General features: G+C 46.5%; 1 protein-coding gene across 5 annotated transcripts in view; it reads left to right on the top strand.

Moving 5' to 3' along the window:
* Positions 1-13,439, top strand: part of Crim1 (cysteine rich transmembrane BMP regulator 1) — a 180,639-nt gene that overhangs the window by 159,502 nt on the left and 7,698 nt on the right. For all 5 annotated transcript variants that reach the window (XM_063229824.1, XM_063229842.1, XM_063229829.1 and 2 more), the window contains one exon: positions 9,568-9,762. In XM_063229824.1, coding sequence (XP_063085894.1) covers positions 9,568-9,762 — 195 coding nt within the window. The remainder of the gene's footprint in view (positions 1-9,567; positions 9,763-13,439) is intronic.

Genomic DNA, 13,439 nt, shown 5'->3' with positions numbered 1-13,439 from the left:
AAGTGGCAGTGTACCTAAGGGCAGGTGCTTTATGAACAGTGAACACAGCACGGAATGTGCATTGATCAGGCCTCACAGAAGGAGCTGACTGAGGAATGTGCATCAGGTAGATCCTCAGGTTTTGCTCTTACGTGTAGCCCATCGCTTCTGCAAGAGGAGATCCTGGATGTAACATCTCAGTGATGAGCTTGTGAAGGACGAGAATATTTTGGATAATGCTTCATCCTGCCTGTTCTTATCTCTCAAAGTCCATGGCGCCTTCTGTTATCTTACTGTGATCCAGGTGGAAACAGCATGCTTTTCTGTAACATAAATGTGGGGTGGCAGTGCCTGGCCCCTCATCTTCACTGTCCTGTTTCCTCTTCTTCGCTCACTGTCAGAAAGGAGAAGTGTTTACTCTAAGAGGCTGGTCGTGTGTGAAGAGTCGATCCACCATGATCCCAGGAAAGGGTGTCAGTCACCCTGGCAGGCCCTCCTGGGGTGGGGAAGAGCCACTGTACATCTCCTGTTTGCCCTTCACAGTTGCGGGTCGCTGTGGCCCATATACCGAGGCCCCACTGTCACAGAGGTAAAGTGACTTAATGAAAGCAGAGTTGTGATCAGTGGAAAGGCAGGGGAAAGAGAATGCTCATCCGTGTGTTGTTTAGAATGTGAGAATAAAGACATTCTGGTTGTCACACATGCATTGTACCAACTTTGGAGGTGGTCTGAAGTTTCTGCAAGAAAAATTAACACTTTTCAGTTAGGTTTTATTCTGCAACCTGGGAGATGTGTCTTCCTGCATCTCCCCTAAGAAGCTTCCTTTCCTGTCTTCAGTGTCCTTCGCAGGCCTGGGGCAGTGTGAGCAGAAATTCAGTCACCTGGGGCAGAGCTCAGAGCTGCCGTCAGCGCTTGTCCCATGTCCTGTGTGAGAGTGGGCTGCAACAGAGGGACGCTGGCCCTGCATTTCCACAGGGGAGGTCTGCCGGCAGGGCCTTTTCCTCCTGTGTCTGTCCAGGAGGCCAAAGCAGATTTCTGCCCACCGAAGGGCAGGAATGTGAGCGAGACCCTCTGGAAGCTGCAGGTGGAATCTAACAGACTTTGGGGAAGACAAGGTGAAACATCTGTGGGTGTGGAGATTGGCCAGTCTGGGAGTCCGGCGGCTCCCACCTGAAGGTGTTTCTAACTGGGTGCTATACTCTTTGGCACAGACCACTTGTTTCAAATCCTTAAGGAAATTTGATTCATTTCTTCTTATTTGAGCCATCCTGATGTTTCATTGTGCCCACTTGCCTTTTAGACTACACTGAATTTTGTATTTATTTATTTATTTATTTATTTCCAAAATGATTTCCGTACCATCCATGTACCAGTGGATACTAAACTGTAGACCTGGCTATGAAAGAGACTGCATTTAAAGTTGAAGATTCAAATGAGTCCTCAAACCATCTCGGGGAAATCTATGAAGTACTTAACCCACAGTAGCTGCATAGTATGAGGATTAAAGTCTAATTACTGAGAGGTTGTGCTCTCCTTGCATACGGCAGGAACCAGCCAAGACTCAACTGTGTTTGCCAGTTTGGTAAGATTTCTCCTTAAGCATCACAGTGAAATTTACAGTTCTTTTATTGACTTGGAACCGTAGACAATCACCAGTTCATTACAGTATGTTAAAGAAACCTGATCAGGCATGGTGGTGCACCCTTGTCGATTCAAGAAGCTGAGGTGGGGATCACCATGAGTTCAAAACCAGCCTAAACTGCATAGTGAGATCCTGTCTCCAAAAGACTAAATAAATAAATAAAGAACCTGAAAGGCCCTTGTGACCTTTATAAATAGACGGCAGTTTTCCATCCCAAAAACTATACAGAAGAAAACACAGCAAAGTAAACTTTACAGCAATTAAGACATTATACAGAGGCAAGAGTCAACTCTGTACTAATATTTGTCTTAATTCTTAAAAAGATATTAACAAGCAGCATTAGAAACTAAAAGTTATAAGACAAAATGATGAAACTTTAAATGAAATCAGTAGGGGTTTTTTGTTTTTGTTTTTTTTTTAGCCAAAAAGCTCTATAATGATTCACTGATATAATCACTGTTGGTGAATTAGATTTCTGCCTCATTCAGACTGTCCAGGTCCTGCATTAGACAAAACTTGGGACGGCGTCCCCTGAGCCAGCACAGTGAAACTCAGCATCTGTGCTTGTGAGTCTGCACACTTCCTAGTGAGCTCTGTGTCACTTGCTCAGATTCCTGCTTCATTCCAGTTTTTCTTTGTCTCTTTATGTCTTTTTCTTTCTTTAATTACAGTGTTTTCCTCAAACAGGGCCTGCCCATATTTCATGTAACTCCCAAGCTTATGTTTCCAGCTCATGATGCAGAAATAAAAATAACATCACAGGCCAGAGATTAGGTATCTTATCAGAAAGTAAAAAAGTGATTATGAGTGGCAGTTTGTTCCTATGTGGGACAGAGAAGAAATATTATAGTGCGCTGTAACCAACATTTTAAAAAGTGCTTTCACTATACCTACCCAAGTCAGCTGTGTAATGACACAGCTGATAATACTTAGCTATCTTTTCCACTTCGTGTATTAAATCTCTGGTCATTCATAGTGTACCTGGTACCTTTTACACCAGCCTAAATGATTTCACAAAGTTTTCCTTAAATCCCTCCAACCTAGAACTTAAAAACCTATATTAAAGTGGAATGTTACAATCATGGCCAGCTATCTGCACATCATTTTCTAAACCTTTGGCACAGCTGGGCAGGGTGGTATACACCTGTAATCGCAGCACTTGGAAGCTAAGGCAGGAGGATCACTGTGAGTTTGAGGCCAGCCTGGACTTACATGTGTGAATTCAGCCTGAACTTCATAGTGAGTCCTGTCCAGAAAAAAAAAAACCTTTGGCACATCCTTTTACATACGGACTTACACAAGTCTTATGAGACCCTCTGGATCCCGACCGAGCACTTCCTTCCATAGCCAGGTCTTGAACACCTTTCATACTGCTGTGTCCCAGGCTCAGAATGGTGCTTTCATCAGGCCTCATCTCCCTGAGTGGAAGGAACAAACGCCCCACCATCGTGCTGTGCTGGGTTGGTTTGCAGGAGGACTTATTCTGAGACTGAGAGCTGCATTTAGCTTCTTGGCCACCAAGATCCCAGAGTAAATTACTTTTCCGGACCCTGAATAGTACACAGGAGATTTGAAAGAACTGATGCAATTTCTAAAGCTGCCTGACTTCCTCCCAGGAAGTTACTCCCACAGCGTGACCACCAGAACAGAATTAGAACCTGAAGTGTCCATCCAAGAAAGCTGTGTCCTAGGCAGAGAGTGAAAGCCCAACTTTAGCATAGGTTAGGGTTAGATGGGGCACAGGGGATCTCTAGCCGTCCATGAAGGGAAGCAGGGAACAGTCTGGAGGTGCTTTGCCTTCAGGGGTGTAAGTGTAGCTAGCATCACGGGCAGAGTCGGCGAAGGCTGTGTGTTCACATCAGTGACTGAGATCTGAAGTTGGGTTAATTGGATTTTGATAGAGGAAAAAGACAGATTAGTAGATTTCCCCAGCCATCAGTTAGCTTTATGGTATAAATAGCTCGACAATGAAAAGCAGAATCTAATCTCTACAGTCTGGTAAGTATTCTTAACTTGGAAAAACTTGAGATTATGAAGTTTAAGCAGTTGAAGTCAACCTGGAAAAAGAGAGCATCTCAAGACCTGACCACTTCTTCCCTTTTCACATCAGCAAGAATCCAGGAAAAATGGAAGAGGAAAAACTCTTCAACTGAAGACGCTGTGTATTTTTGTTGTAGTCAGAGGTATTACGAGACAATGTTGCCTGTATTTGAATCCAAAATGGGCATAACCAGAGCTTTTCATGAGTCAAAGGGTCCCTGTGATGCAGCCGCAGTGGAGGAGGGCTCCAGGTGCTGATTCACAGTGGTGATTACGGGGGCAGAGCAGATCTTTGGCCGCTGGCTGCAGCTCTGTTACCGGAAGAAGCTTGGGTCACCTCAAACTGAGTCTCCTGGGTGAAGTATGGGCCAGAGCCGAGGAAACCAGGGGTGATCTAAACCAAGGGTGACCATGAAGGAGTCAGTGCCTTCCTTGTGTGTTTCAAAAACTGGCTCTGGATGCCTTTGCAAAAGAAAATTCCAAAGCTGTATAAAGCAAGGGCGTTGTCATTGGAATGCATGGATAGCCTGCTGCACGAACTAGTGAGAGGGGGATCATGTTTGTTTGGAGATACAACTCCTGATGTGTTTGTTTTAAAAATAAACTTTATTAGTGTCACACCTCATGTTTTCCTTGGAACATTCTGCTCAAGTCCTTTTCCTGTGAGCAAGAGGTGGGGAGACATCTGTCGAGGGAGACATTTTCAAGAGGATCATGAACTCTTGGGAGTCACTTTGCTGTCTTCATTCCCTGACAGCACCGTTCCAGGCATGTAAACGCCGTCAGGTGACAGGAGTGGCGCCCACTTCCTAGATCAGTTGGCAGTGACTGCTTTGGTTTGTGTGGGACCATCACCTGCCCAGAGAGTGGCCCTCCCGGGGCCATCGCACTGGGCATCTGTGGAGCCAGATGCTCTCAGGTTCCTGTCCTCGCCTCACCCTTCGTAGCCACACATCCTGGGCAAGGAACTTCACTTCCCTGTCCCTCACATGTCTGTGGGGTTATAACAGTACTCTGTGTCTTGGGCTGTGGAGCTTAAATGGAATTGACTCATTCAACAAGTGGAAGCTGTGAGTTCAAATAGGGACTGGACAGAACCTGATGTCATCTTCAGCTTAAGCAGCCCATTGGAGTGATAAACATTAGAATTAATGCCACAACCCAGTGGGTGGTTACATACTCGAATAAGATTATCCTGTCTTATTCCAGTCTTTTTCTGCTTCCCTCTTCAGGCTGAATACTTAAAATATGAGTACTGTAACATCCTCTTGACTAGACCATTGCTCCCCCAAAAGACTATAGTGATTTTATTAGTTTATTAGAACTTTAGTTGCTTAGACGTGTCCTCTTGTCCTCCTGCTCCTAAAAGTTTCTAAAACTTTGCAGCAGAGCTTTCTTAGATAAACCCAGATAGTTCCTGGAAGAAGCCAGTGTACCGAGGGGAAGTGCAGGCGGCTAAGTCATGCGGTCACCAACACGTCTTTGTTGGCCGAAGTTTGCTTTTTCAGGTCTTCGCTCTTTCAAGGGAAATGTACTCAAGCAGAATATTTCTATAAAGCCACATTAACTAAGCTCTAATCTAATCTGGACCAGGTGGCAGCCACCTTGGTAAAAATTAGCCAGAACTTTTCCAAAAAACCAAGAGTCTCCCATTATTCATGTAAAAATTCAGTAAAGCAATGACCAACCCATGTCTCGGGCAACCGTGGCTCAGTTTTAGACGACACATGAAAAAGAAGTTATACTTATGAAATATGTTATGATTTAAACTGATTAACTGTGATATCAAACATTTCTCAGTTACACCCTCTAAAATAGTGTTCATCATGAATTAGTGACTGGTACGTTTGGGGTCCCTGCCGCCCCAAAGCAGTATAGCCACAACTAATGTTGACTCACCCACATTCGGGCACTGACACCAACTCGGCCTTCCGTTGGTCCTGAACATGGCAGACAGCCAGCATGAAAAGGATCCTGCCAGCACCGTCTCCTGTCAGTGGGCTGGCATTGATCCCTGTGCTCTGCCCCTCTGCCACCACAAGGCTTTCAACTTGGACTCAAGTTTGAATGAACGTAGTTGCAGATGAACTGAAATTGAAGGTGAGATGCTTCTGAGTTAATTAGTGATGAGTAGAGCTTGAGTGAAACAGATAAATTGGGAGAAAAACCCAGGTGCTTGACAGTCAGCCCACCCCTTGCAAGGAAATAGTTTCACTTAGGCTGTGTAGGGTCCTGACCACTCCAGGAATCTCTTCCTCTGAGCAGGTGGGCACCACGAATCTCTGTGGGGCCTCCACAGTCACGGTCCACTACAGTCTGCCCTCTGAATGGTTGACCTTCATGGAACTTAGTACGAAATTATTTTGTGACAGAATGAGAAATACTAATTTCACCTCATATGTGGTCAAACTTTCACTCTGTCACCTCCAAAGCATTCAGAGTAGTTGGTTTTTCTCATCATTTTATAAATATGCTTTTTATCTTTTTTTTTTTTTTAATATGCTTTTTAGCTAGTGATCTCATACAGTGGAATCAGTGGTTTACGTAAATGCTTGTGTTATGCCATAGCCCAGCATTCAATCTTTGGTCCAAACTGCTTGTGTGGTACAGTTTTCTTACAGTCTGTTGAAGTTCTTCTAAATGGGTTGGATCACTCGGGAACACCACTTTACATGGACAGATTTCCAACCTCAGTCCAAGACTTGCCCTCCCCTTGTTCTCATCTTCGTGGGTAGCCAAGGTTAGGGGAGATGAGTGTTGCACATGAGTGTACCTGTGTGTGAGAAGATCTGCTTTAGATATTTTTGAATTGTTATCAAGAGTAGCTTGTTTCATTGTTAAAGAAAACTTCAGTCCTTGTCTAACAGTCACTATTAAGATTTTCCTTCCTTCCTTGGAGTTTTTAGTTGTTATTATGTGGTTGCATGTAGACTACATATAACAACATAGTATTCTCTCAAGCAGTTATACAGTGAGTCATTTCAGTGTTCTCTTATTGATGGACACAGGTTTTCTCCCTAATGTCTTGCTATTAGCAATAATACCACAGTGACGTTGCCATAAACAACTTCTCTTTCAAGTCTTTTCTTATTACTTCCTTGAGCTAGATTACTATAAGTAGAATTGTGACTAGATCAAAGGCGTGTAAACATTTTAAAGCCATATGAAAGGCACAGCATAGCAGCTCTGCCTGACACGTTCGCACAGACTCTGCACTGAGCTTTTCCTGCCTGTGCCTTCCAGTGGCCGGCTGAAATTTGCCACCTTTTATCTTGGTAAGCCTCAGGTCTGCTGTGTGCTCATGACAGCTTTCCAACCATGTTCACACAGGGAGATTAGGGTTCGCAGATCACCTGCTACAGTTCTGGTTGGTCCGTAGGATATCTGAACTGTTTGACGAGGCCTCACCAGGTCCCCATCAAAGTCACCCACTGTTTACTCAAAGCAGGAAATGACTCGTATTAGAATGACCTCTGCCCAGCCTCCATGCTAGAGTCCGGATCGTCTTCGTGGCTCCCTTCTCCCCAGCCATGTCCTGACGCTTAGTTCTCAGAAACAGCTCTCAGATCTAACCCGGCCTTTCCATGTCCACCATATCACACCCCCTTGAACGAACCCGTTAGGACTGTGCTGTCATATTCCAGAGTTCCCTTCTGAAAAAGAAAGTAAAGTCCCTCTCTCTATAGGAAGAGATCTGAGTTTTTCAGTTAAGACCCCTTACAGTCCACTTTGTGCGCACGCACATGCACACGCACACACACATGCACACCTGTATACCTTGACACTTCCCATGTCCTTCCAGAAAGCTCAGCTCTTGGGCACACTGTCTACCTCTGCCTTTCCTCTGCCTTCTTCGTGTTCTTCTCCTGTTCACTCCTCAAGGTGGAAGCAAACATCAAATCCTGGGTGACGCTTTCTCAGTTTCCTAGCCCAGTTCCTTTTGGCCTTCATGTTGTCTGGCTCTGTGTTTCATTCACATTGGTTGGGGACCCCAGGCCTGTCTCTCCCCATTCTGTGCTGGCCTCTGGGCCAAGGAATTGCCTTCTTCATCCTCAGTTCTGTAAAATGTATAAATGGTGTTCTAATGTGTAGCATACAATAACTCTTTGTAACATCTTAACCTAATTTTAAGAGATAATTTTGGCCTTATAAACATTAAATTAGCATTAAATATCTCATTAGGATCTTAAGAAAATGCAGACCAGCAGTAGTTGGCCTTGAATCAAGCCCCCTTTTGAAGAGTCCTCCCTTGTATGTCTGTTCGTCCTCTACTTTCTCTTCCAAGAGCAGCACTGGGAAGAGGCCATCAAGGAAAGAGGCACAAAGGGACAGATAGGATGCGCAAGGCTCCTCACTTTCTCTTTCACAGTTTTCTCGCAGAGTAACATGGTTGCTCGAATTTTAGCCTGTGATGCTGGTCTGTCCTGAGCTGTTGTAAGGTTTATGTCAGATAAAATCAGTATGCTTGCTTTGTAAAGGAATGCCCCCTTCCATAACGAATTCTCTACCCAGTAGGCTTTAGATTTGATGGCCAGAACTAGTGCCCTTGGTGAAATGTTGACTGAGGTCACAATTTTACTTGAATTAGACTCTGCTTCGCCAGTCCGACAGGTACATTTTGTGTGTCTTGAGTCACTTCCTTTAAGAATCCCACGTTGGTACAAACTTGAGTCACAGGTTGGGTTTGAAAGCCTCCAGATTTGGTTTTAACCTAATAGTGTGCCAGCATATTTCTGTGGAACATGTACACAGTGACGTCCTTTTAAAGTAGATACTAGAAAAGTTCTGAAAATAACTAGAACTTATCATAATTATTCGGTATTCCTTGCTGAACCTTATAAGCATCAGAAGGACAAATGGTAGAAAAATGTTGAAAATGTGAGACGACACATTTTTAAGCATGATGTAAGTGGCTTCCTGTGCTCGGACATCCTGGGTTCTGTCCTGTGTGCTTTGTGTCTGTCCGGTGAGCAGTTTCCCTGCTAAGCACTTCCCAGCTGCCTTCCAGGAAGGGAGAGCGCAGGCCCCGGGGCCCCCTCCTTCCCGAAGGAGCTTTCCTTCCAGATTCCTGCGTAGTTTTTCATTTACCAGTGGCCAGGGGTGAGTGAAGCTGCCTTTGGAATCTGAACATAAAGTTTCCCCCGAGTAATAGGAGTCATCTAGTTCCTGGCCCGCTGCATCAGGAAGTGCTCGTGTTTCTCCACAGATCTGCCCCATCTCCTCCTGCTCCCGTCACATGGGGTCACTTGGGGTCACCTGGGCTCACTCAGAACCACCATTCTTGAGTGTAGAGGGAAAGGACTGGCTGTACATAAGTTAATAAGAGAAAGGAACTTTCAAAAAAGGGTTGACTGAGAGCGGAATTTAGGATGGCAAAGGGGGAGAGGAAAAAGTAGTTCGGCTATAACTGGTTTTGTTGGTGAGAGAAATCTCCACACCTCTGAAAAATGAAGACAATTGCTGACCCATCGTGAACTCCCCCCTGGGACGGGGAGGAGACCGGTGGGTTCTGTAGCAATGCTGCCACTGTCATGCCTTACCTTTTCCCTGCGTCACTTACCTAAAAATGGGGCTTTTTTGAGTCTGGCTCCAGCTAAAATACACTTCGCTGGGTCTTTTCTCGGTGTCTGTGTCTCTCTCTGTAGATGACAGTCTGATGACTGCCCAGCGGGTTGCTTCAGTTACCACCCTGAGTTCGCGCGCGTGGCCTTTGATCAGCTTGAGGCCACCACTTGTGAAGGCCTCCTGGGAGATGGCAGCAGGGGACGGGAAACAGATGATGCTCCGAATTCTGACAGACTTAGAGCCCAGTGTGATAGTACAGAGCTGCCCCTCCTTGCATCTCGTGTGTAGTGTCGAGTGTTGTCACCCCAGGCAACTCCAGCATGTGCTGTTCTTTCCACCAGAAGACACAGTTCCGAAGAAGGCGGTGTGCCACTTCGGTGGGAAGGCCTACGCCGACGAGGAGCGGTGGGACATTGACAGCTGCACACACTGCTACTGCCTGCAGGGCCAGACCCTCTGCTCGACCGTCAGCTGCCCGCCCCTGCCCTGTGTTGAGCCCATCAACGTGGAAGGAAGTTGCTGCCCGATGTGTCCAGGTATTCAGCCACCATCCTTCCACTGTCCAGGTGCAGTGTTGATTTCTGACCCAGAAGCTGCTCGCTCAGCCGTGAGGTCCAGCTAAAATTTTCCCACACACACACCCAGGGTAACCGACCACCCAGCTGAGGGCTGATTTGGCTTCCAGATCCCAATCGCTGCGGTTTTTCCAACTTAAATTCTCAGAACCTTCCCTGGCAGGAACTTTCCCTACAACATACAGGTAACCACCTGTTAAAGACATCTGTCCTGTCAGAGTAGCAGTTACAGTCCTGTGTTAGACCTCGTTAAAAGTGCCCCAAGATCAGACACCAGAGGGAATACGCTTGAGCGCCGTTACGATGTGAATGTGTGTCAGACCCTGCAGGGAAGGCTGGCATTTAAAGAATGCGGTTCTGGTTCATTCTTTTTTCAGTTCATCAGTTCCAGCCTTTAACCCCACCACACATGCAGCTTCTGCCAAGTCTTCAGGTGACCTTTTCATCTCTTCCCACACAGAGCGTAGCCAGTGAATGCCCCCCAGCTGGCTGTCGTGGCCCCCCATGCCTGTGTCTCTTCCAAAATCCCCCTCTTTATGTCAGCTGCATCGTTCAGTCTCTTAGTTTTAACCTAAGGCCCCCACAACTGCCTGGCTGCTCCTACCCAGGCTCCCTGCTTGTTTCTGCTTCTGTACTGCATCTGACTCTACTCCTAATCCCGGAAATACAGGACTTGCACCCTGCCTGGGCAGCTTCTGAGCAGCATTCCCAAGCTGAGCCCCTCAACCGCAAGGCCCCCCAGGCAGTCTGGATGGCAGAGACAGAAGTGAGGGCAGTGTACCCACTGAGGGAGGTCCTGCAGACGTCAGGACCTCGACACCCGCACCTCGGTTCTCCTGTCCTTTTGCAGCATTGTGTTAGGGTCTTACTCCCCTCCAGACAGAACCTGGGATTCCGGCCAATGTAAGAGCACATTTTATGCTGTAAATTGTACAACCCAGAGTGCTTAGCTGAACAGTGCACATGTTGGCCTCTTTTTTGGGTATTGTACAGACTAGCCCTGTTTGAGCACTTCTGAAAATGTCCATTTATCACCTGAAAAGAACAATGTTAAATGCAAAACAGTTGGCGCTCAGCACCTTGATGTGGGTAATAGCAGTTCCTAGTGCAGCTCTTCCCACCTGAGAGCCTTTCTCCCCTTGGCTTTCTCAGCACTAGCTCTCTCTTCTTCCTCTGAGTTTCCTTTTGCCAGACTCTCCTCACCTACCCACTCTCCGAAAGCTGAGCAGAAGCGAAAGTTTTTGACCAGCGTGATTGCAGTATTCCAAAAGAGAACGGGAGAGGCATTAGAGATGCTGATTGTAGAACTCTGATGTAGACCGTCGATGCCAAATTCATGCGTTGGGTTTTACTCTTAAGGGAGGAGTTCACAGAGAAAGGAGTTGCACAGATCTTGAAAGATAGGTGTACTCTTTATTGGAGTGATTCACAGAAGGTAGTCTGACCAAAGACGTGGAGATGAGAATCTCTAGAATTCACATCTCCTAGCCAGTGCCGCTGGAGATGTGAATTCTAGTAAGCAGGAAATAAGGACAGAAAAGATGAGCACTGGTCAAGATTTACTAATGCCTATTTTGTTCTTTGTACGAGTGAGAAGGCTCATTTTTGAGCCGGAGTTGGACACGAATGGCAGGTGTATTTGGGGGAGACTGGCAGGGCATGTGTTGGAAGGACTAGAGTGTAAGAAGCCAGGACAGCTGAGGTATGCACTGCAGATGGGGACCCACATCCAGGCAGTGATGCAGGAATGAAGGAAGTGTCAGTCTCTTGGTTTGTGACTTTCATATGAGGACAGATATTGCTGACGTACTTGTTCATCACTCAGGATTTCTCCAGTGACATCTCAGGCTTTATAGAATTTATGTTAACTCTTATTGTGTTGTGGATGAATCCCTTCTCTACCTTCCTGTTAAGCAGGTGTGACCGTCAGGTTTTTGCCTTGTACTGATGAAGGCAGCTGGATTCTGGCCCCTTGTTTTGAGAGCTGACTGCCTGACCTTAGAGCTCCTCACCAGAGCTTCAGGCTTCCGCTCCTCATCCGGCTGGTGCATGTCTCTCCCAGAGCTGCTATGAAGGACAGATAAAATGTTAGGGGCATTCTGGTTTCTCCAGCCAACAGGACCTTTGCTTTGACCCTAGACAGAGCAAAGTCGTGCAGCTGTTTAGCAGAAGATCTGGGACACTCTGGGTCCTAAGTTACTTCAGGAGTCACCTCCCAAAAAACCGGTGTCCTCAGCTTATGAGCCTGAAGCAGCCTGCCCCAGATTGCAGAAAAGGATATTGTAAGGACAGTGATCCTAAAAATGACCACATACTCTGAAAATAAAATATTTCATCAGTAAGTTGTCTTCAATACCACTGAACGCTAAAGTTCACATCAGATAGAATCACAGACAAATCGTAGATTGTGACCTGGTGGCCTTGATCTTGATGGCATGGTGGAGGAGTCTTGTGTTGGTCTCCCAGCTCTGCCCATCTGCAGGAGGAGCAGCTCAGAAGGGCTCTGCTAGGGGAGCACAAGGGTTGTGTGTGAGCTGGGTTGATGCAGTGTTTGGCCTTGCAAGGCCTGGATCCAGGCGTGGAACAAAAACAGCTTTTTCACTCCTTTTTGCTGATAGATTTATCGTCTTTTTTTTTTTTTTTTTTTTTTTTTGGTAAAACTACTCAGAGGCAGTTTTCCTCTTAAATTTGAATTGAAAGGAAGTGACACACACACACCTGAGGGCTCTGAATTGAAGCTATATGTTATGAGAAAGAAAAGAGATGTAGATAGGTTTTAATCAGAGCTGAGCCCAGTCTGGTGGTCCAAGCTGACACAAAGGACAGGCGGGAGCTGCTGAGCAGTGAGAAGCACCGTCAGGAGCGGTCATCGGGAGAGACGCTGGAACTCAGCGAGGGTCGAGATTTCTCAGAGCTGACTCCTCAGCACCCAGACCAGCATCTGCCTCACAGGAAGTGCTCAGGCCTAACTGTCACAGAAGACATTCTCCTTTACCCTAGACCCATCCTGTCCCCTGCGTGTGCCAACTAGATAGAGCTTTTTAAAGCCTCTGTGGGAGGAGCACTTAGCCCCTGGAATATGCGTTATTGGCATAGTTTTTCCTGAAACCTCCCCTTAAGTAGGGATGGACCAGGCCTGCCAATTTCAAAGCTGCTTCCTGCTGCTCTCACCAGGTGAGACCTGGTGGGGGTGGACCTGGGTTGACCCCCAGCTGTGGAGCCTCTGTGGAGACGTCTGTTGCATGGCTGTCAGCAGACACAGGTCTGGTGGGACAGACTGCCCATTCCTCTTGCGTGCTAGCCCTGGGGGCCAGCCGCACTTGGGTCCCGCTGGAACAGGAAGACCACACTCTACAAGCTACACAGGGCAGGGGAGGGACTGAAAGATGTCACACAAATGTTTTTCTTCCCAGAGTCATTGAGAAGAGTCATGCCACAAATCTGGCTTTTTAGCGGGTGGGCAGAGCAAGTGTCCCTCTACAAACAGACTCCTCCCAGCATCACTGGCCCAGACCTACCAAATCCAGACCTAGCAGCATCAGTACAGTTTGTAAGATGATTGGATGATTCTAATATAGAAAATTTTGAGACAGTATCTCACTGTATAGTCCAGGCTGGCTCTGAATTCATTTTGTCAC

Source organism: Cavia porcellus, unplaced genomic scaffold (genome assembly GCF_034190915.1).
Source record: "Cavia porcellus strain 051 isolate PalLab524CR breed Dunkin Hartley unplaced genomic scaffold, mCavPor4.1 scaffold_1, whole genome shotgun sequence".
Classification (NCBI taxonomy): Eukaryota; Metazoa; Chordata; class Mammalia; order Rodentia; family Caviidae; genus Cavia; species Cavia porcellus.
The sequence above is the reverse complement of the archived record's forward strand: the minus strand, read 5'-3'. Positions and strand labels throughout refer to the sequence as shown.